This window comes from Esox lucius, chromosome 20 (genome assembly GCF_011004845.1).
Source record: "Esox lucius isolate fEsoLuc1 chromosome 20, fEsoLuc1.pri, whole genome shotgun sequence".
In the NCBI taxonomy this organism is placed as follows: Eukaryota; Metazoa; Chordata; class Actinopteri; order Esociformes; family Esocidae; genus Esox; species Esox lucius.
Window position 1 is genome coordinate 43,843,403 of NC_047588.1, and position 20,672 is coordinate 43,864,074.

At 44.6% G+C, this 20,672-nt stretch overlaps 1 protein-coding gene and 1 non-coding gene across 4 annotated transcripts; one reads left to right on the forward strand and one right to left on the reverse strand.

The window, feature by feature from the left end:
- Nucleotides 1-40: 40 nt before the first annotated feature.
- On the reverse strand, nt 41-95 carry LOC114829811. The gene has a single exon (XR_003777659.1). It is a non-coding gene; the product is annotated as a U7 small nuclear RNA (small nuclear RNA).
- A 1,300-nt stretch (nt 96-1,395) lies between these two features.
- zgc:162707 (UPF0524 protein C3orf70 homolog B) lies at nt 1,396-19,455 on the forward strand. 3 transcript variants are annotated; one of them, XM_034288847.1, is made up of 3 exons: nt 1,396-1,479; nt 1,592-2,190; nt 17,565-19,455. In XM_034288847.1, exons 2-3 carry the CDS (start codon nt 2,007-2,009, stop codon nt 18,935-18,937), a joined length of 1,557 nt encoding a protein of 518 aa, XP_034144738.1. In that variant the 5' UTR covers nt 1,396-1,479; nt 1,592-2,006; the 3' UTR covers nt 18,938-19,455. The 3 variants fall into 3 exon arrangements, with proteins under 3 accessions (XP_034144738.1, XP_034144739.1, XP_034144740.1); XM_034288848.1 differs by having other exon boundaries at nt 1,446-1,750; nt 1,891-2,190; XM_034288849.1 differs by having other exon boundaries at nt 1,446-1,726; nt 1,891-2,190.
- Nucleotides 19,456-20,672: the final 1,217 nt, after the last annotated feature.

The window sequence follows — 20,672 nt, forward strand, 5'->3', positions numbered from 1 at the left end:
CATGGAAGTACTTCCCTCAGTTATTGTTGACATATGAAGTGGGGGCTTTCTCAATGAGAAAACCTACTGGACAAATACTAAAAGCGCATACGTTTCCATAATTATCCAGTGAGGTTTACCTTGAACTGCAGGTGTGTCAGTCATGGTTGGAAAACATAGCGTGGGGGAGGGGAATGGGTGGGGCCTCCTGTGAAGGCCAGTTGGGTTGATTGAAATGAGTCGTCATAGTTTTACACCGGCACCGGGGTCACACTGGTGATTTATGCTAATGTTGGCTCCAGACTTTTCTGTTCACACTATACATTTGGTACCAAGGACTTAATGAGGGGCTGAGGTGGGAAAGGAGGAGTAAACTATCAACGCGATTTACTTTTCCGTAAAATAAAAACGCCGTGCTCAGTTTGTTTACAATACCGCGTTTGAACTTGAGTAATACAATTTCTTCCTCAAACTCCAGCGAGTGGCTACTTCACTTACACTCGCAACACTGCTATTGTAAGCCAATGTATTCATTATTTAGTTTGACTATTTTGTCAAAACTATCTACATTTAATAGAAGAATTTGGGACGTAATTTTGCGTTGTTTTAGGTTCTGCAAGCTACGTCTCAGTCTCGGCGCCTCGTTTTTCTATTGAGTCAATGGTAGAACATTCGGTCGTTCCAACTCTTTCTGTTCTGAGTTTTGTTTCCCTGTACTGTTGCTTTATTTTCTTACTTTTTTCAGCGATCTGGTTGTTAGATCGGATGAAAACCATTACGATACACATCGCCATTCGAAAAGAACAACATGCCGCGTTTTCACACCACGTAACGCGTCAATCCGCAAACCCCCCCTAAGTCCTAAAGTCCGGGGCTTGGCAACAAGTGGGAGCCGGGCTACTCAGCCATGGCCTATAGCCGACTGGCCCTGGTCCGTGTCAGTGGAAACAGAAAATTAATCTTGACTTTAGGGTGAAACACCAGTGTTTGGCACCAGTGGAAACGCCGCAGTGCCTTCGTTCCTTATACCACAGCTTCAATTATTTTTTTTGGCGCTTCTCTTACACAAGCGGCGTTCATAATGATAAAATAATAATTGTCTCAGTGTTATTTCAACCTTTGTAAATGTTAGGAAAACCACTGGGCCTTTAAGTGACCATTATTTATGAAAATCCAGGTATTAACTTTTCCAGAAAAATTACCATCTTGCAGTGGTGTCCAAACCATTCCACGGAGGGCCGTTTGCCTGCGGTTTTGGTTTTTTCTATAAATTGGTTCCCAGTTCACACCTAAACAACCAGGTGAGGGTAGAAACGAACCCATTAGTTAACTAATTAGTCAATCAAGTACAAGGAGAGAGCGAAAACCTGCAGACACACGGCTCTCCGTGGAATAGTTTGGACACCCCTGATTCTAGTGGCACCACGGTTGCACGGATTGTTTACATTCTCAATATTTAGGGACTGACGGACAACAAATAAAGAATTTACAACTGAATCAGTTAAGTCCATACAAACACCGCATATTGACACAATACAATACGCATCTAATTTGACTTCATAAAAATGCATACATATTTATTGGATTCTACCCCCTTTGTGTCGTGGCAAAGTTGAGGAGGAGAGGAGCGGATAGAGGGAGGAGAGAAACGAAGGGGATAGAGCCGTATCGGCGTCGACAACGCGCAGCCAGACGAGGACCTTTTTCCTCCCAGGGTGGATGGGTTGATCCCTGGAACATCGCAAGTGTGGGTTGCAGGAACAATTCCATGGTGCAGTGGAATCTTTTACCATCTCTGCATTAATCATTTCAATCCTGTATATCAACTTTTATTGGCTTTCCGTTTTGCCCCATTCTGAAATAACGGGCTTCATCTTTTTTTTTTTTTTTTTCGGTCGCTTGATTTTACAGTATACATTTCGGATGTTATTTCCTTTCCGGACTCCCATCAGATATTGGCATATCGTCATGTGATATTGGACAGATCGGATGTTCGTCTCTGTGTCGGTCTGATTGGGGATGTGGCCATGGCCGGTTCTGGAGCACAGAAGTGTCCGAAGAGCGAGAAGTTGGACGAAGCGCAGGCGCTGGCTCGGAGCTGCGCAGGGAGACCGGACTTCTTGCCGTGCGATGGACTGTCGATATGCGCCACCCACAGCCACGGAAAGTGCTTCAAATTACATTGGTGCTGTCATTTGGGCTGGTGCCACTGTAAGTATAGCTATTGACAAGCAATAACACTGATATGTTAATGCAATTGCAATGGTTTTAGTTTAATGTATTCTTATCGTGTATTGTAGTTTCTTCTTTCTATGGTGCAAATTTAACAAAACATATCCTAGTTGATTCAGAATGTGTAAAGCCTATATATACATTTTTCCCGTGATATGTATTAGAGTACATTTAGGATTTTGAGAGTTTGTCTAAAATCTACTTAGGATTTCTCCAATTCTTTCTATGAAATGTTGTAATAGTTCATGTTTACCATCTCTTAATCTAATTAGCTGCAACTATAGAGCTGGTTTGTATTAAGATGTTTTAGACGAAGGTCCTGTTGTAAAGAGACGGACTCTGTTGAATCTGAGTTCACACGGAAGCCAAAGCTAAGACAAAATCTTAACGTTCACCGTCAAAATAGTGGGCCATTATATATTTAGCTTAATTACTTATGGCCCAGGCCTTGACAGGACATGGCTCTGCTTCAGGGACCTTTCCAGGATGGTTTTAAATGGGGCACCCAACTGAGCACCAGTTGATGGGAAATCAGCTAATTGTATCATGCATAGCATTGAAAATTGGATTAGACTATGACACTGTTGTGTTGAAAAACTTTTGTAATTGATAATTAATATCTGTTTCAAATCTATCAAAATAACTATTTATCGGTACTAGGCAACAATGCATTTTATTATGATCAGCCTTTGCATGTATGTTAACCACTAAGATTGGATAATGCCATTGTGCCTCTTTTAAATCACTGATCTGGTTTTATCATGATTAGTTTAGTGAATGCAAGGAAGTGGGAACCGGGAAATCAACGATGCCTTCAGAAATTCTGTAATGTAAGGGAATATACATTATCTCACAAAAGTGAGTACACCCCTCACATTTATGCAAATATTTGATTATATCTGTTAATTTGACAACACTTAAGAAATGACACTTTGCTACAATGTAAAGTAGTGAGTGTACAGCTTGTATACATTTGCTGTCCCCTCAAAATAACTCAACACACAGCCATTAATGTCTAAACCGCTGGAAACAAAAGCAAGTACACCCCTAAGTGAACATGTCCTAATTGGGCCCAATTAGCCTTTTTCCCTCCCCGGTGTCATGTGACTCGTTAGTGTTACAAGGTCTCAGGTGTGAATGGGGATGGCTCTCACACTCCCTCATACTGGTCACTAGAAGTTTAACATGGCACCTCACGGCAAAGAACTCTCTGAGGATCTGAAAAAAATAATTGTTTCTCTACATAAAGATGGCCTAGGCTTTAAGAAGATTGCTAAGGCCCTGAAACTGAGCTGCAGCACAGTGGCCAAGACCATACAGTGGTTTAACAGGACAGGTTCCACTCAGAACAGGCCTCGCCATGGTCGACCAAAGAAGTTGAGTGCACGTGCTCAGCATCATATCCAGAGGTTCTCTTTGGGAAATAGACGTATGAGTGCAGCCAGCATTGTTGCAGAGGTTGAAGGGGTGGGGGGTCAGCCTGTCAGTGCTCAGACCATATGCCACACACTGCATCAAATTGGTCTGCATGGCTGTCGTCCCAGAAGGAAGCCTCTTCTAAAGATGATGCACAAGAAAGCCCGCAAACAGTTTGCTGAAGACAAGCAGACTAAGGACATGGATTACTGGAACCATGTCCTGGGGTCTGATGAGACCAAGATAAACTTATTTGGTTCAGATGGTGTCAAGCGTGTGTGGCGACAACCAGGTGAGGAGTATAAAGACAAGTGTGTCTTGCCTACAGTCAAGCATGGTGGTGGGAGTGTCATGGTCTGGGGCTGCATGAGTGCTCCTGGCACTGGGGAGCTACAGTTCATTGAGGGAACCATGAATGCCAACATGTACTGTGACATACTGAAGCAGAGCATGATCCCCTCCCTTCAGAGACTGGGTCGCAGGGCAGTATTCCAACATGAGAACGACCCCAAACACACCTCCAAGACAACCACTGCCTTGTTAAAGAAGCTGAGGGTAAAGGTGATGGACTGGCCAAGCATGTCTCCAGACCTAAACCCTATTGAGCATCAGTGGGGCACCCTCAAACGGAAGGTGGAGGAGCGCAAGTTCTCTAACATCCACCAGCCCTGTGATGTCATCATGGAGGAGTGGAAGAGGACTCCAGTGGGAACCTGTGAAACTCTGGTGAACTCCATGCCCAAGAGGGTTAAGGCAGTGCTGGAAAATAATGGTGGCCACGCAAAATATTGACACTTTGGGCCCAATTTGGACATTTTCACTTAGGGGTGTACTCACTTTTGTTGCCAGCGGTTTAGACATTAATGTCTGTGTGTTGTGTTATTTTGAGGGGACAGCAAATTTACACTGTTATACATGCTGTACACTCACTACTTCACATTGTAGCAAAGTGTCATTTCTTCAGTGTTGTCACATGAAAAGATATACTCAAATATTTACATAAATGTGAGGGGTGTACTAACCTTTGTGAGATACTGTATAAATATATCACCATATATATATATGTACACAATATATATACCATGGGAGATATATTTGAACTGGGTCCGTTTGAATCAACAAATGCACAGATAAATAGAACCATTTTATAACTGCAGTAGAGAGCTGGGAAAAGGTTCCAGGTAGCACCCACCCAGGTCAGACTGAATTCTTCAGGAGTACATCAGAGACCCACCACTCTTCAGAGAATGTAGGGCAGAAATATTAACAGGACAAAACAGAGAGAAATACTAATTTATTTCAAAATAATATGACCAAGAACACATAATTAAATTTGGTTTAATCTGAAGCAATTCAATATGCTTTACAAAGAAAAATATATGAAAACAATAACATAAAAACAAATACTCAAATGAAAACATCAAAGCAAATGAATACATAATAATAATAAAAAAAATACCATAAGAAAAGATATAAAGATTAAAAGTGGGAAGCTATAAGGCTAAACCGTGTGGTTAAGTTTAAGTGCTCAGTCATAGGCACGTGAGAAGAGAAGTGTTTTTAGCCTGGATTTAAAAATGGATACGTTTGGGGCACGTCTAAGATCTTCTGGTAGTTTATTCCAGTTGTGTACAGCATAACTGCTAAACGCAGCTTCTCCATGTTTAGTTTGGACTCTGGGCTCTACTAGCTGACTTGTGTTCATGGATCTAAGAGCCCTGCTCGGTTTATATTTTGCAAACATATCAGAAATCTATTCGGGTCCTAAACCATTCAGAGATTTATAAACTAAAAGCACCACTTCTGTATATATAAATCTATTCTGTAACTGATTGGAAGCCAATGCAAAGATTTAAGAACCGGAGCATGTGCTCTGTTCTTCTTGTCCTGGTTAACATTCTAGCAGCAGAATGAGCTGCAGTTGTTTTACAGTCTTTTTGGGGAGTCCAGTTAAGAGGCCATTACAGTAGTCAACCCTACTAGAGATAAAAGCATGGATGAGCTTCTCTTGGTCTTTTTGGGACACCAAGCCTTTGATTCTGGCTGTATCTTTTAGATGATAGAATGCTGTTTTGGTGACCGCTTTGATATGACTTAAATGTGAGGTCTGAGTCTATCAGAACACCAAGATTACACACTTGATCCCTGGTTTTAAGGGCCTGAGAATCCAGCCCTTTACTAATACTTGTTCTTTTATTTTTGTTGCCAAACACAATCTTGGTTTAATTGTAAACAATTTTGGTTCATCCAGGTATTTATGTGCTCTATACAGTGACACAGAGAGTCTATTGAGCTGTTGTCAAATGGTTCGAGAGCCATATATATTTGAGTATCATTGGCATAGCTGTGGTAGTTAATGTTGTTGTTCTCTAGAATTTGGCCCAGAGGTAGCATATAAAGATTGAACAGAAGCAGTCCAAGAACTGATCCCTGTGGAACTCCTCATGTCATAGCCACCCTATCAGATTCATGATTACTAATGGTGACAAAGTAACTCCGGCCATCTGGATCAGATCTGAACCAATCAAGGACTGTCCCAGAGAGTCCTACCCAATTTTCCAGCCTATCTATAAGTGTTCTATGATCTACAGTGTCAAATGCTGCACTGAGATCTAATAAAACCAGAACTGTTATTTTATCTGAATCAGTATTCAGGCGTATATCATTTAAAACTTTAATCAGTGCCGTTTCAGTACTGTGGTGAGGTCGGAAACCTGACTGAAATTTGTCTAAGAGACCGTTTGAGGTCACAAAATTGCTGAGTTGATTGAAGACAACCTTCTCAATGATCTTGGCTATTAAAGGGAGATTTGATACAGGTCTATAGTTGTTCATTATAGGTGCATCCAGTGTTGTCTTTTTTAATAGAGGCTTAATGGAAGCTGTTTTTAGAGATGTTGAACTATCATTACAAATGTGGAATTCATTACATTGAGCTCTAGGCCTACCTTTCTGGACGCAAGACAGAATATTGTGGGTGGCTATCATGAAAATATATATTACTAAACTACAGAACTATTTGCTGATTCTTAAACATTTTGAATGTTTCTATCTGGTAGTACTAATACTAAGCCTTCATGCACTCCAAGAACATCTTTGAACACATCATTTCCAAGAACATCTTAGAACACGTTCTCCACATGTTCTCCAAGAACATCTTAGAACACATGTTCTCCAAGAAAGTCTTAGAACACATGTTCTCCAAGAACATCTTAGAACACATGTTCTCCAAGAACATCTTAGAGCACATCATTTCCAAGAACATCTTAGAACACATCTTCTCCAAGAAAGATCATCTTAGCTGGAACACAGCTCATTAGCTCCGAATCCAGAAATATGTTTGTGTTTTGGTGCATTTTAGGCAGCCAGGTCAGAGTCAGCCGGGTCAGAGTCAGCCAGGTCAGAGTCAGCCAGGTCAGAGTCGGCAGCATGTGTATAATGTGACACAACAGTGTGTGTGTGTGTGTGTATGTGATGACAAAATAAGAGTAGACAAAATCATACCTGATGGGCCCAACAATGAAATACAATCTGCTTCTTTCTCTGGTAGGAGTGAAATCCCCTGCGGTTTTCTCTGCCTCAAATGGCACCTTATTTGGAGTGTACACCTTTTGCCCAGGAGCCATAGGGCTGTAGTCTAAAATAGTATGAATCCATTTGGGGATAGGGTGCGATTTAAAACCCACATAACTGGAGTAGTGTTGTAGCAGCGTCTCAGCAGGCCAGAGCATCACAACCATCAGCCACATAATCCCAGTCACATGTAATCTCCGGATTTCACCGTCGCTCTCTGAAATGTGCAGCAGCCCAGTAGATGTGAATTATCCAACGCAAACGGCAGATGAATGCAGTGCTGGGCTGCTGTACCCCGGAGACACATAGCTAATGTCACGTTCACAGGAGGCTATGTGTGGTTTTCCGTTTTTCATTACTGCTCTACAGCCTCTCTATAGAAATGCACTAAACTCTGTATAAAACTAAATCCATGATGCCCCCCCCAAGTTTTTAGTCCTACAAAAAAAAGCCTCAGATCCAATCAAACCTGCCTTATCAATGTTTGCATTGTTTTTAACAACAATATTCATCCTCTGCTCTGACAAAATCCTTAAAGCCTTTTGTGAAACAATAATAACATCATTATGAAAGATATTGAAACAACTGTGTGGTAATCTGAATTAAGGAACTGTAATTTTTTGATTCAGTAAGTTTGACCTTTGATATTTTATCTTCTACTGCCTGTTTCTCTGCTAACTGAACTGCAGTGTGCCTGTTTTTGAGCCACACTGTGAAAGCCTCAGGGTCCACATTAACATGTATTTTTAATTGCATTCTAAATATCATTGTTTAAACCCACTGTGCTGCCCTTTAAAGCTTGAACATTAAACACAATTTCCACACTGCTAGCTTGACAGGTTTTTAAATGACATTATTACCCCTCCAGGTTCCTTAAGGCAAACTAGACACAAAGACATCAAAATAGCTAGACACAGATATCAGGCTAGCCAGATAGAGACCCCAAGTTAACTAAACAAAGAAACATTCAGCTCGCTAGACAAAGAAACATCCAGCTAGCCATACTGAGATTAGATTAGATTCAACTTTATTGTCATTGTATAAGCACAGTACAACAAAATGCAGTTAGCAAATAGAAGAGTGCAACATTTGGTGGAACCTTTAAGAACAATGTATGTTATAGGTGGGATGTATAAATGTGCCATGAAGGCAAATGGAAGGTGCAAGGTAGCATGTGCAACTGAAATGCAGGGATATCAGTGATGAGGTTCCCGAGGTTAACTAAACCTAGATATATCAGGCTAGTCAAATAGAGAGACACCAAGTTAACTAAACATGGAGATATCAGGCTAGTCAAATAGAGAGACACCAGGTTAACTAAACATGGAGATATCAGGCTAGTCAAATAGAGAGACACCAAGTTAACTAAACATAGAGATATCAGGCTAGTCAAATAGAGAGACACCAAGTTAACTAAACATGGAGATATCAGGCTAGTCAAATAGAGAGACACCAAGTTAACTAAACATGGAGATATCAGGCTAGTCAAATAGAGAGACACCAAGTTAACTAAACATGGAGATATCAGGCTAGTCAAATAGAGAGACACCAAGTTAACTAAACATGGAGATATCAGGCTAGTCAAATAGAGAGACACCAAGTTAACTAAACATGGAGATATCAGGCTAGTCAAATAGAGAGACACCAAGTTAACTAAACCTAGATATATCAGGCTAGTCAAATAGAGAGACACCAAGTTAACTAAACATGGAGATATCAGGCTAGTCAAATAGAGAGACACCAGGTTAACTAAACATGGAGATATCAGGCTAGCCAAATAGAGAGACACCAAGTTAACTAAACATGGAGATATCAGGCTAGTCAAATAGAGAGACACCAAGTTAACTAAACATGGAGATATCAGGCTAGTCAAATAGAGAGACACCAAGTTAACTAAACATGGAGATATCAGGCTAGTCAAATAGAGAGACACCAAGTTAACTAAACATGGAGATATCAGGCTAGTCAAATAGAGAGACACCAAGTTAACTAAACATGGAGATATCAGGCTAGTCAAATAGAGAGACACCAAGTTAACTAAACATGGAGATATCAGGCTAGTCAAATAGAGAGACACCAAGTTAACTAAACATGGAGATATCAGGCTAGTCAAATAGAGAGACACCAAGTTAACTAAACATGGAGATATCAGGCTAGTCAAATAGAGAGACACCAAGTTAACTAAACATGGAGATATCAGGCTAGTCAAATAGAGAGACACCAAGTTAACTAAACATGGAGATATCAGGCTAGTCAAATAGAGAGACACCAAGTTAACTAAACATGGAGATATCAGGCTAGTCAAATAGAGAGACCCCAAGTTAACTAAACATGGAGATATCAGGCTAGTCAAATAGAGAGACACCAAGTTAACTAAACATGGAGATATCAGGCTAGCCAAATAGAGAGACCCCAAGTTAACTAAACTGCTACACTATCATAAAAGATTCAGAAAACCTAGAGAAATCTCTGTATGCAAGGGACAAGGCCGAAAACCAACCGCTCAGACAGCACTGCGTTAAAAACCGACATGATTCTGTAGTGGAAATCACTGCAAAACCTTTGTCTGTGAACACAGTACATCGCTTCATTCACAAATGCAAGTTAAAATTCTACCATGCAAAGAAGTAACCATGTATAAAAGATCCAGAAACACTGCCGCCTTCTGGGCCTGAACTAATTTAAGATGGACTGAGGTGAAGTGGAAAGTGAAATTATTTTTGGTTATCATGGACGCTGTGTCCTCCGGGCTTAAGAGGAGAGGGACCATCCAGCTTGTTATCAACGCACAGTTCAAAAGCCAGCATCTGGTGCATTAGTGCACATGGCATGAGTGACTTGCACATCTGTGAAGGCACCATTAATGCTGAACAATATATACAGGTTCATATGCTGCAATTCAGATGATGTGTTTTCAGGGAAGGCCTTGCTTATATCAGCTAGACAATGCCAAACCACATTCTGCACGTATTTCAACAGCATGGCCCCATAGTAAAATAGTCTGGGTGCTAAACTGGCCTGCCTGGAGTACAGACCTGTTACCCAGTGAAAACATTTGGCGCATTATAAAACAGAAAATATGACAAAGGAGACTCCGAACTGTTGAGCAGCTGAAATCCTATGTCAAGCAAGAATGGGAAAACATTTCAATTTCAAAACCACAGCAATTGCTCTCCTCAGTTCCCAAATGCTAACAGAGTATTGATAAAAGAGGTGATGCAACACAGTGGTAAACATGGCCCTGTCCCTACTTTTTTATACATATTGCTGGCATCAAATTCATAAGGGGCATACATTCTTTTATATTTGGGCATGTAACATTTGATATGTCTTTGTACTATTTTCTATTAAATACAGGCATAAATGATTTGCACATCATTGCATTCAGTTTTTATTTGCATTTTATGTAGCCTCCCAACATTTCTGGAAACTGGGTAATAGATGTAGCTTTACTGTGGGTCAAAGAGGGGCATGTTGGTGTCAGCAGACAGGAGACAGTCAACATGGACTAGAAAAGATCTGATTGGCCCAGGCTGAGATGTATAGAGAGTCTGGTTCTGAAAGCATTATAGTACCTTTCCCTGGTATCTTCTCAACCAGCAGTAGTAGACATATTGTAGGTGTGGACCACAGCCACGCTAATAAAAGTAATGTCTCCTAAAGACTGCCCATAATGCATTTTCCCACAAAACTGCCATGCAAAATAAAAAAACTACAGCAGTATAAGGCGAATATGAAAAGTTAAGTGTTCTCAAGGGATCCCATAATGATGCACTCCAGTAGGTGTGAAAGTGGTGCTCACATCATCCAATTGGGCACTACAATATATATATATTTTCTGCTATATTTTGTGAGCCAGTTTTTATATTACCAATCCAATCCGACACACATCGTACACATTTAGTATGCAAAAGATAGCAGACTGCCTTTTCAGCTGTTGCAGTATGTATGGATATGAACGTAAACAGCGTTTTGTTTGAGGTGCCATAAAATGTTGCTCTCCTCCACCATCAAACACTTAACGTATGTCCTAACCCTAACCCTTATTAAGCTTGTTTCATTGATTTATGTTTTAGGTTAATGCCCCCCCCCCCCCCCTTTTTGTTCTTCCTGTTCCATGTTATTATCTTATTTGGTCTTGTGGTATTGTATTGTTTGTTTGTCCTCTATGTTTATATTTTAGTCTGCTGCAGAAAGTACATTTTGAATAGTACTTTTTGGATATAGAATACATTGTCTCCTTACCGAACTCTTCCCTTAACCCTAACCTACAGTAGTGTTCAGAGGGCTTCATGCAACACCATTAACTCCCTTAAAAGGTTTTATTCCTTAAGGGACACACTCAAGACGTTTTATGCAGCTGTGTGAATGCTATCACAAAGAGTAGAACATCTTACCGGGTAGAACATCTCACAGGGTAGAACATCTCACAGGGTAGAACATCTCACAGGGTAGAACATCTCACAGGGTAGAACATCTCACAAAGTGTAGAACATCCAAAATCGGAGGAATGAATCTCAAACAGCCTGGTCCCTTTGTGCACTGCTCTGACAGGGTGGTACATTAGGCCTTACAGGGTGGTACTGTAGTCCTCCTGACAGGGTGGTACTGTAGTCCTTCTGACAGGGTGGTACTGTAGGCCTTCTGACAGGGTGGTACTGTAGTCCTCCTGACAGGGTGGTACTGTAGTCCTTCTGACAGGGTGGTACTGTAGTCCTCCTGACAGGGTGGTACTATAGGCCTTCTGACAGGGTGGTACTGTAGGCCTTCTGACAGGGTGGTACTGTAGGCCTTCTGACAGGGTGGTACTGTAGGCATTCTTACAGGGTCGTGCTGTAGGCCTTCTGACAGGGTGGTACTGTAGGCATTCTGACAGGGTGGTACTGTAGGCCTTCTGACAGGGTGGTACTGTAGGCCTTCTGACAGGGTGGTACTGTAGTCCTCCTGACAGGGTGTTACTGTAGGCCTTCTGACAGGGTGGTACTGTAGGCCTTCTGACAGGGTGGTACTGTAGGCATTCTGACAGGGTGGTACTGTAGGCCTTCTGACAGGGTGGTATTGTAGTCCTCCTGACAGGGTGGTACTGTAGGCCTTCTGACAGTGTGGTACTGTAGTCCTACTGACAGGGTGGTACTGTAGGCATTCTGACAGGGTGGTACTGTAGTCCTCCTGACAGGGTGGTACTGTAGGCCTTCTGACAGGGTGGTACTGTAGGCATTCTGACAGGGTGGTACTGTAGGCCTACTGACAGGGTGGTACTGTAGGCCTTCTGACAGGGTGGTACTGTAGGCCTTCTGACAGGGTGGTACTGTAGGCCTTCTGACAGGGTGGTACTGTAGTCCTCCTGACAGGGTGGTACTGTAGGCCTTCTGACAGGGTGGTACTGTAGGCCTTCTGACAGGGTGGTACTGTAGTCCTCCTGACAGGGTGGTACTGTAGGCCTACTGACAGGGTGGTACTGTAGGCCTACTGACAGGGTGGTACTGTAGGCCTTCTGACAGGGTGGTACTGTAGGCCTCCTGACAGGGTGGTACTATAGGCCTTCTGACAGGGTGGTACTGTAGGCCTTCTGACAGGGTGGTACTGTAGGCCTTCTGACAGGGTGGTACTGTAGTCCTCCTGACAGGGTGTTACTGTAGGCCTTCTGACAGGGTGGTACTGTAGGCCTTCTGACAGGGTGGTACTGTAGGCATTCTGACAGGGTGGTACTGTAGGCCTTCTGACAGGGTGGTATTGTAGTCCTCCTGACAGGGTGGTACTGTAGGCCTTCTGACAGTGTGGTACTGTAGTCCTACTGACAGGGTGGTACTGTAGGCATTCTGACAGGGTGGTACTGTAGTCCTCCTGACAGGGTGGTACTGTAGGCCTTCTGACAGGGTGGTACTGTAGGCATTCTGACAGGGTGGTACTGTAGGCCTACTGACAGGGTGGTACTGTAGGCCTTCTGACAGGGTGGTACTGTAGGCCTTCTGACAGGGTGGTACTGTAGGCCTTCTGACAGGGTGTTACTGTAGTCCTCCTGACAGGGTGGTACTGTAGGCCTTCTGACAGGGTGGTACTGTAGGCCTCCTGACAGGGTGGTACTATAGGCCTTCTGACAGGGTGGTACTGTAGGCCTTCTGACAGGGTGGTACTGTAGGCCTTCTGACAGGGTGGTACTGTAGTCCTCCTGACAGGGTGTTACTGTAGGCCTTCTGACAGGGTGGTACTGTAGGCCTTCTGACAGGGTGGTACTGTAGGCATTCTGACAGGGTGGTACTGTAGGCCTTCTGACAGGGTGGTATTGTAGTCCTCCTGACAGGGTGGTACTGTAGGCCTTCTGACAGGGTGGTACTGTAGTCCTACTGACAGGGTGGTACTGTAGGCATTCTGACAGGGTGGTACTGTAGTCCTCCTGACAGGGTGGTACTGTAGGCCTTCTGACAGGGTGGTACTGTAGGCCTTCTGACAGGGTGGTACTGTAGGCCTACTGACAGGGTGGTACTGTAGGCCTTCTGACAGGGTGGTACTGTAGGCCTTCTGACAGGGTGTTACTGTAGTCCTCCTGACAGGGTGGTACTGTAGGCCTTCTGACAGGGTGGTACTGTAGGCCTTCTGACAGGGTGGTACTGTAGGCCTTCTGACAGGGTGGTACTGTAGTCCTCCTGACAGGGTGTTACTGTAGGCCTTCTGACAGGGTGGTACTGTAGGCCTTCTGACAGGGTGGTACTGTAGGCATTCTGACAGGGTGGTACTGTAGGCCTTCTGACAGGGTGGTATTGTAGTCCTCCTGACAGGGTGGTACTGTAGGCCTTCTGACAGGGTGGTACTGTAGTCCTACTGACAGGGTGGTACTGTAGGCATTCTGACAGGGTGGTACTGTAGTCCTCCTGACAGGGTGGTACTGTAGGCCTTCTGACAGGGTGGTACTGTAGGCCTTCTGACAGGGTGGTACTGTAGGCCTACTGACAGGGTGGTACTGTAGGCCTACTGACAGGGTGGTACTGTAGGCCTTCTGACAGGGTGGTACTGTAGGCCTTCTGACAGGGTGGTACTGTAGGCATTCTGACAGGGTGGTACTGTAGGCCTACTGACAGGGTGGTACTGTAGTCCTCCTGACAGGGTGGTACTGTAGTCCTCCTGACAGGGTGGTACTGTAGGCCTTCTGACAGGGTGGTACTGTAGTCCTTCTGACAGGGTGGTACTGTAGTCCTCCTGACAGGGTGGTACTGTAGGCCTTCTGACAGGGTGGTACTGTAGGCCTTCTGACAGGGTGGTACTGTAGGCATTCTTACAGGGTCGTGCTGTAGGCCTTCTGACAGGGTGGTACTGTAGGCCTTCTGACAGGGTGGTACTGTAGGCCTTCTGACAGGGTGGTACTGTAGGCCTTCTTACAGGGTGGAACTGTAGGCTTTCTTACAGGGTGGTACTGTAGGCCTTCTTACAGGGTTGTACTGGAGACTTTCTGACAGGGTGGTACTGTAGGCCTACTGACAGGGTGGTACTGTAGGCCTTCTGACAGGGTGGTACTGTAGGTCTACTGACAGGGTGGTACTGTAGTCCTCCTGACAGGGTGGTACTGTAGGCCTTCTGACAGGGTGGTACTATAGGCCTTCTGACAGGGTGGTACTGTAGGCCTACTGACAGGGTGGTACTGTAGTCCTCCTGGCAGGGTGGTACTGTAGTCCTCCTGACAGGGTGGTACTGTAGGCCTTCTGACAGGGTGGTACTGTAGGCCTTCTGACAGGGTGGTACTGTAGGCCTACTGACAGGGTGGTACTGTAGGTCTACTGACAGGGTGGTACATTAGGCCTTACAGGGTGGTACTGTAGGCCTGCTGACAGGGTGATACTGTAGGCCTTCTGACAGGGTGGTACTGTAGGCCTGCTGACAGGGTTGTGCTGTAGGCCTTCTGACAGGGTGGTACTGTAGGCCTTCTTACAGGGTGGTACTGTAGGCCTTCTGACAGGGTGGTACTGTAGGCCTTCTGACAGGGTGGTACTGTAGGCCTTCTGACAGGGTGGTACTGTAGGCCTTCTGACAGTGTGTTACTGTAGGTCTTATAGAAAAGTATATTATTGAGGACCAGTCTGGCCTGATGGAGCAGTGCAACAGTGTTTACCAGAAATTATTCAGAATGTGAAATTCACATGAAATTGACCACTCAGGTTGGATGAAGCTCAGTTTTAGTGAAGATGGCAAAAATCAACAACCCCCAAATTGTTGTTCATTTTACAACAAAATACATAACATTTTGGTGGTTAAGGTCCAAACATTTAAGGACCGACCAAGGTTCCACTAATGGTTATGCAATGATTAGGGTTACTACTTTCAATTATATGTTTTAGTGTCTCCTTGTAGTTGCTTCTCCTCTAAAACTGAACTTTTTGGTCCGACCTAACTCAGTCATTTTAATCCTCATTTTGTGTTTGGATGAATTTGTGGATTTTTTTGTGTGACATCACATTAGGAGGAGAGATCAATCTCTTTGGAGGATACATTTAAACAGAACAATGAGGCCCAAGTGAACAGCTCAAGAGAGGTGCTGATCATATTGTTGTTTTACTGTAACTGTTCAGTCATAACTGCGTTCATTTGTACATTGTACTGCATTTTTCCAATGTGGAAACCTTTTCAATATTTTTTAAAGAAGTATAGAGAGACAGGGGATCTAATTAGGAATGTTTACCGGGACTGTGTGATACTCCCGTGGGCAGCGAGGCAGTACTGACTGTGTGACTCTTGGATCACTTTGCTGACTACAGATGTTATTGGTCTGGAAGAGCCTGCCTCACCGACCAGAACACACTCATTAATCCACCTGCTGTCAACACATAAAAGTGGCCTCAGTATAAATGTTTGCTTGTTACATTTACCCATATATTACTATAGTAACTGCATTTACCCATAGATTACTATAGTAACTGCATTCACCCATAGATTACTATAGTAACTGCATTTACCCATTGGTTACTATAGTAACTGCATTTACCCATAGATTACTATAGTAACTGCATTTACCCATTGATTACTATAGTAACTGCATTTACCCATAGAGTTACCCTTAGTTTACTGTACTGTATTTACGTATGTTATTAACACAGTAGTTCTTAAACGTAAGATGGAAAACCCTTTCAGTGTGACTTAGATGGACCTGGTAGGTAGATGGACCTGGTAGGTAGATGGACCTGGTAAACAGAAAGACCAGCTTATGAAAAAAAGAAACCCTACAGAGTCCCAGGATATAAACACAGACCAAATGATATCCATATGAAATCTAAATTTAAAAAAAGTAGAACTATTGGAAGGAAACTGAAATTTAATTGAGAGAGAGGCTGGGTTGATCTGAGAGAGAGGCTGAGTAAACCTGAGAGAGAGGCTGAGTAAACCTGAGAGAGAGGCTGAGTAGACCTGAGAGAGAGGCTGAGTAGACCTGAGAGAGTGGCTGGGTTGATCTGAGAGAGAGGCTGGGTTGATCTTAGAGAGAGGCTGGATTGACCTGAGAGAGAGGCTGGTTTGATCTGAGAGAGAGGCTGGGTTGATCTGAGAGAGAGGCTGGGTAGATGTGAGAGAGAGGCTGGGTTGATCTGAGTGAGAGGCTGGGTTGATCTGAGAGAGAGGCTGGGTTGATCTGAGAGAGAGGCTGGGTTGATCTGAGAGAGAGGCTGGGTTGATCTGAGAGGGAGGATGGGTTGATCTGAGAGAGAGGCTGGGTTGACCTGAGAGAGAGACTGGGTTGATCTGAGAGAGAGGCTGGGTTGATCTGAGAGAGAGGCTGGGTAGATGTGAGAGAGAGGCTGGGTAAATGTGAGAGAGAGGCTGGGTAAATGTGAGAGAGAGGCTGGGTTGATCTGAGAGAGAGGCTGGGTTGATCTGAGAGGGAGGATGGGTTGATCTGAGAGAGAGGCTGGGTTGACCTGAGAGAGAGGCTGGGTTGACCTGAGAGAGAGGCTGGGTTGACCTGAGAGAGAGGCTGGGTTGACCTGAGAGAGAGGCTGGGTTGACCTGAGAGAGAGGCTGGATTGATCTGAGAGAGATGCAGGATTGATCTGAGAGAGAGCCTGGGTAGATGTGAGAGAGAGGCTGGGTAGACCTGAGAGAGAGTCTTGGTAGACCTGAGAGAGAGGCTGGGTTGATCTGAGAGAGAGGCTGGGTTGATCTGAGAGAGAGGCTGGGTTGATCTGAGAGGGAGGATGGGTTGATCTGAGAGGGAGGATGGGTTGATCTGAGAGGGAGGATGGTTAGACCGGAAAGTGTTTTCGTGTGTCAACACAGCAAGACACTGAGACAACAGCTGTTGCTGTGTGTAAACCAGCAGAGAAAGGAGCATGGTGTGTTGGCCCTCTGATTTGACTGGTCTTGTGTTTCTCCTTGTCTCTCTGTAGGTAAATACGTTTACCAACCCATGACCAATGTGTGCCATCTCCCCAGCACGGCGGTGCCCTCTGACCTCTCTGACCTGCACCCCACCATGAACCTGTCCGTCTCCCTGACCGAACGCTTCCTGAAGATCGCCCCCTGCTTCCAGTCTCCACCTTACCTCGATTCGCCCAAATATTGCGTTATCGCAGACCTCTTCATCGATGACTACATTGTCAAACGCATCAATGGGAAGATGTGTTACGTTCAACGTCCACCTCCTCCCATACCAGAACCTCCTCTTGCTGCACCAACTGCCCCTCAGGCATCTCCTCTCAGTAAGACTAAAGGTCCATTTCAGAATGACCACCACAGCAGAACCATGCCACAACCGCCCACTGACAAGGAAAATGACAGCCAAGAAGGCAAGCATTATCCTAACCAATCAGATGTAATCAAACATTATCCTAACCAGTCGGATGTAGACAAACATCAACCTAACCAATCAGATATATTCAAACACAATCCTAACCAATCAGGTGTAATCAAACACCATCCTAACCAATCAGATGTAAACAAGCATCATCCTAGCCAATCAGATGTAATCAAACATTCTGATGTAATAAAACATCACCCTAATTGTTCTGATGTAAACCAACTCCACCACCACCCTGGACAGAATGAGAAACAACACAGTTCTCTTGACAAGCATCATCCTAACTCCGCTGTGATCCACAAAACACCCAACCACCACCCCATACCCCTGGTAGACCAGATGAAGCCCCAACACTACCCCAACCACCTGGTAGACCAGATGAAGCCCCAACACCACCCCAGCCCCCTGGTAGACCAGATGAAGCCCCAACACTACCCCAACCACCTGGTAGACCAGATGAAGCCCCAACACCACCCCAGCCCCCTGGTAGACCAGATGAAGCCCCACCACCATCCCAGACCCCTGGTAGACCAGATGAAGCCCCAACACCACCCCAGCCCCCCGGTAGACCAGATGAAGCCCCACCACCATCCCAGACCCCCGGTAGACCAGGTGAAGCCCCAACACCACCCCGGCCCCCCAGTTGACCAGGTGAAGCCCCAACACCACCCCAGCCCCCCGGTAGACCAGGTGAAGCCCCACCACCCCCCCAGCCCCCTTGACAAGCTGAAGAGCCCCAAGATGGACCACTGCTCCTCTCCATCCAGCTCTGAGGACTCTGGGATTAACGCGTTAGGTCTGCACTTCCTGGAGAGCTGTGAGTCAGAGGAGGACGAGTTGAGCACCGATGGAGATGGGAACTCCAGCCCAGCCTGTGGACTCTGGGACCAGGAGGAGCGAGTTCTGCTGGCTCCCTGTCAGTCCACGATAGAGATCATTGAGAACATTGAGACGACCGTGTAAATGACAATAGACAACGAGCCAGAGCTGCACTACAGCACGTCAGTATAAGATAAAACCATGCTAAGTCTGTATTATATCTACCAGATTTCTCCAGTTAAACTCAAAGGGGCTGTTCACACACTGGAGATGACTGTGAGGTAAGGACACCCACATCTTAATCACCCAGTCAGGGATGCACATGGAGCTGATGGTTCAGATGTTCTCCGGTTCATTGGCCCCTCCCCGACTGTATGTCCCCACACCCCCAGCATGGGTCGTCAGATGGGGTTAACTACTGAAGCTGACCCCACACCCCCAGCATGGGTCGTCAGATGGGGTTAACTACCGAAGCTGACCCCACACCCCCAGCATGGGTCGTTAGATGGGGTTAACTACTGAAGCTGACCCCACACCCCCAGCATGGGTCGTTAGATGGGGTTAACTACTGAAGCTGACCCCACACCCCCAGCATGGGTCGTTAGATGGGGTTAACTACTGAAGCTGACCCCACACCCCCAGCATGGGTCGTCAGATGGGGTTAACCCCATCTGACGACCCATGCTGGGGGTGTGGGGTTGAGCTTCAGTAGTTAACCTTTATACCTCCATGGAGGCCAATTCATCGAGTGGGAACAAACGTAAACTATTTATCACAAGGGAACCTGCAGAAAGCTTGTCCACACAGCCTTCAGTCACCCCTGAATTACCAACTACCAAGCCTTGACCTGCCACCTCCTGCCTGCTTCTGGGATGTTAGGATCTTCACAAAGAAGTGTGGAACCTCCAAGACGGACCTCCGGCGCTCTGCAACAAGTCATGGATTTACTGTGGAGTTGTCATTTGACAATCAAGGATTATTACAAAAAGCACATTCCTTCCTCTGTCTGCAGTGAAAACACAACTCCCTCACTCCTGTTGGCGAAGGATATAGTATGAGAACACTAACTGTGGGTCACATGAATTTACCACTGGTTTCTTTGTTTTGTGCACATTGTTTTGCCTTTTACTAATGACTTCTGAAGAAACACTTAGGAGCATTGGGACAGAAACAGAATGGATGCAGGGTTGAATCCCTGAGCTAACATGGTGAAAGATATCTGTTTTTCTGCCCTTGAACAACTGACTTTCTCCAGGATTAGTTGTAAATAATGGCTGATTCCCTGACTGTGATCCCACTCAGAGGTTGCCTCAGGAAGAGTGAGATATGCAAAACAAATACACATAATAAACATTGTCCATGTGTGAAACAGGCAAATAAAAATACCTACATAATAATAATTATGCTTAGTTCCCAGACCAGGGGCCTCATTCATCAATATTACTTAGAAACGATCCAAAATATGTACTTACCAATGGAATTAAGAAAATGTGTACACATAGAAAAAGTGGGATTTTTCAAACAATCCTACGACCGTCCTAAACATATCCAGTAGATGTGAAAATCATTCATAGTGAACCAGCTTGTTTTCCGACTCAGAATGCCCACAATTAACCATAAATAGTACGGTCAAAATCATTCTTCCTGTGGAAAACTATAATGAAGTATGAAAAAGAATTACACCACCCAGAAGTCTAAGAAAATGATTGACATGTAAGGTGGGCCTGCGCTGTAGGCGCTGTAGCATAACATGTTGCCATTATTACTTATTTGTGTTGCTCACTTGCCTACTAATAAAAGCTAGACAGGAAGGTTAGGACAATTTAAGAGTTGTTTGCTTTGGGAAATAACCTGTGCTTTAAATATTAATTCAACAATC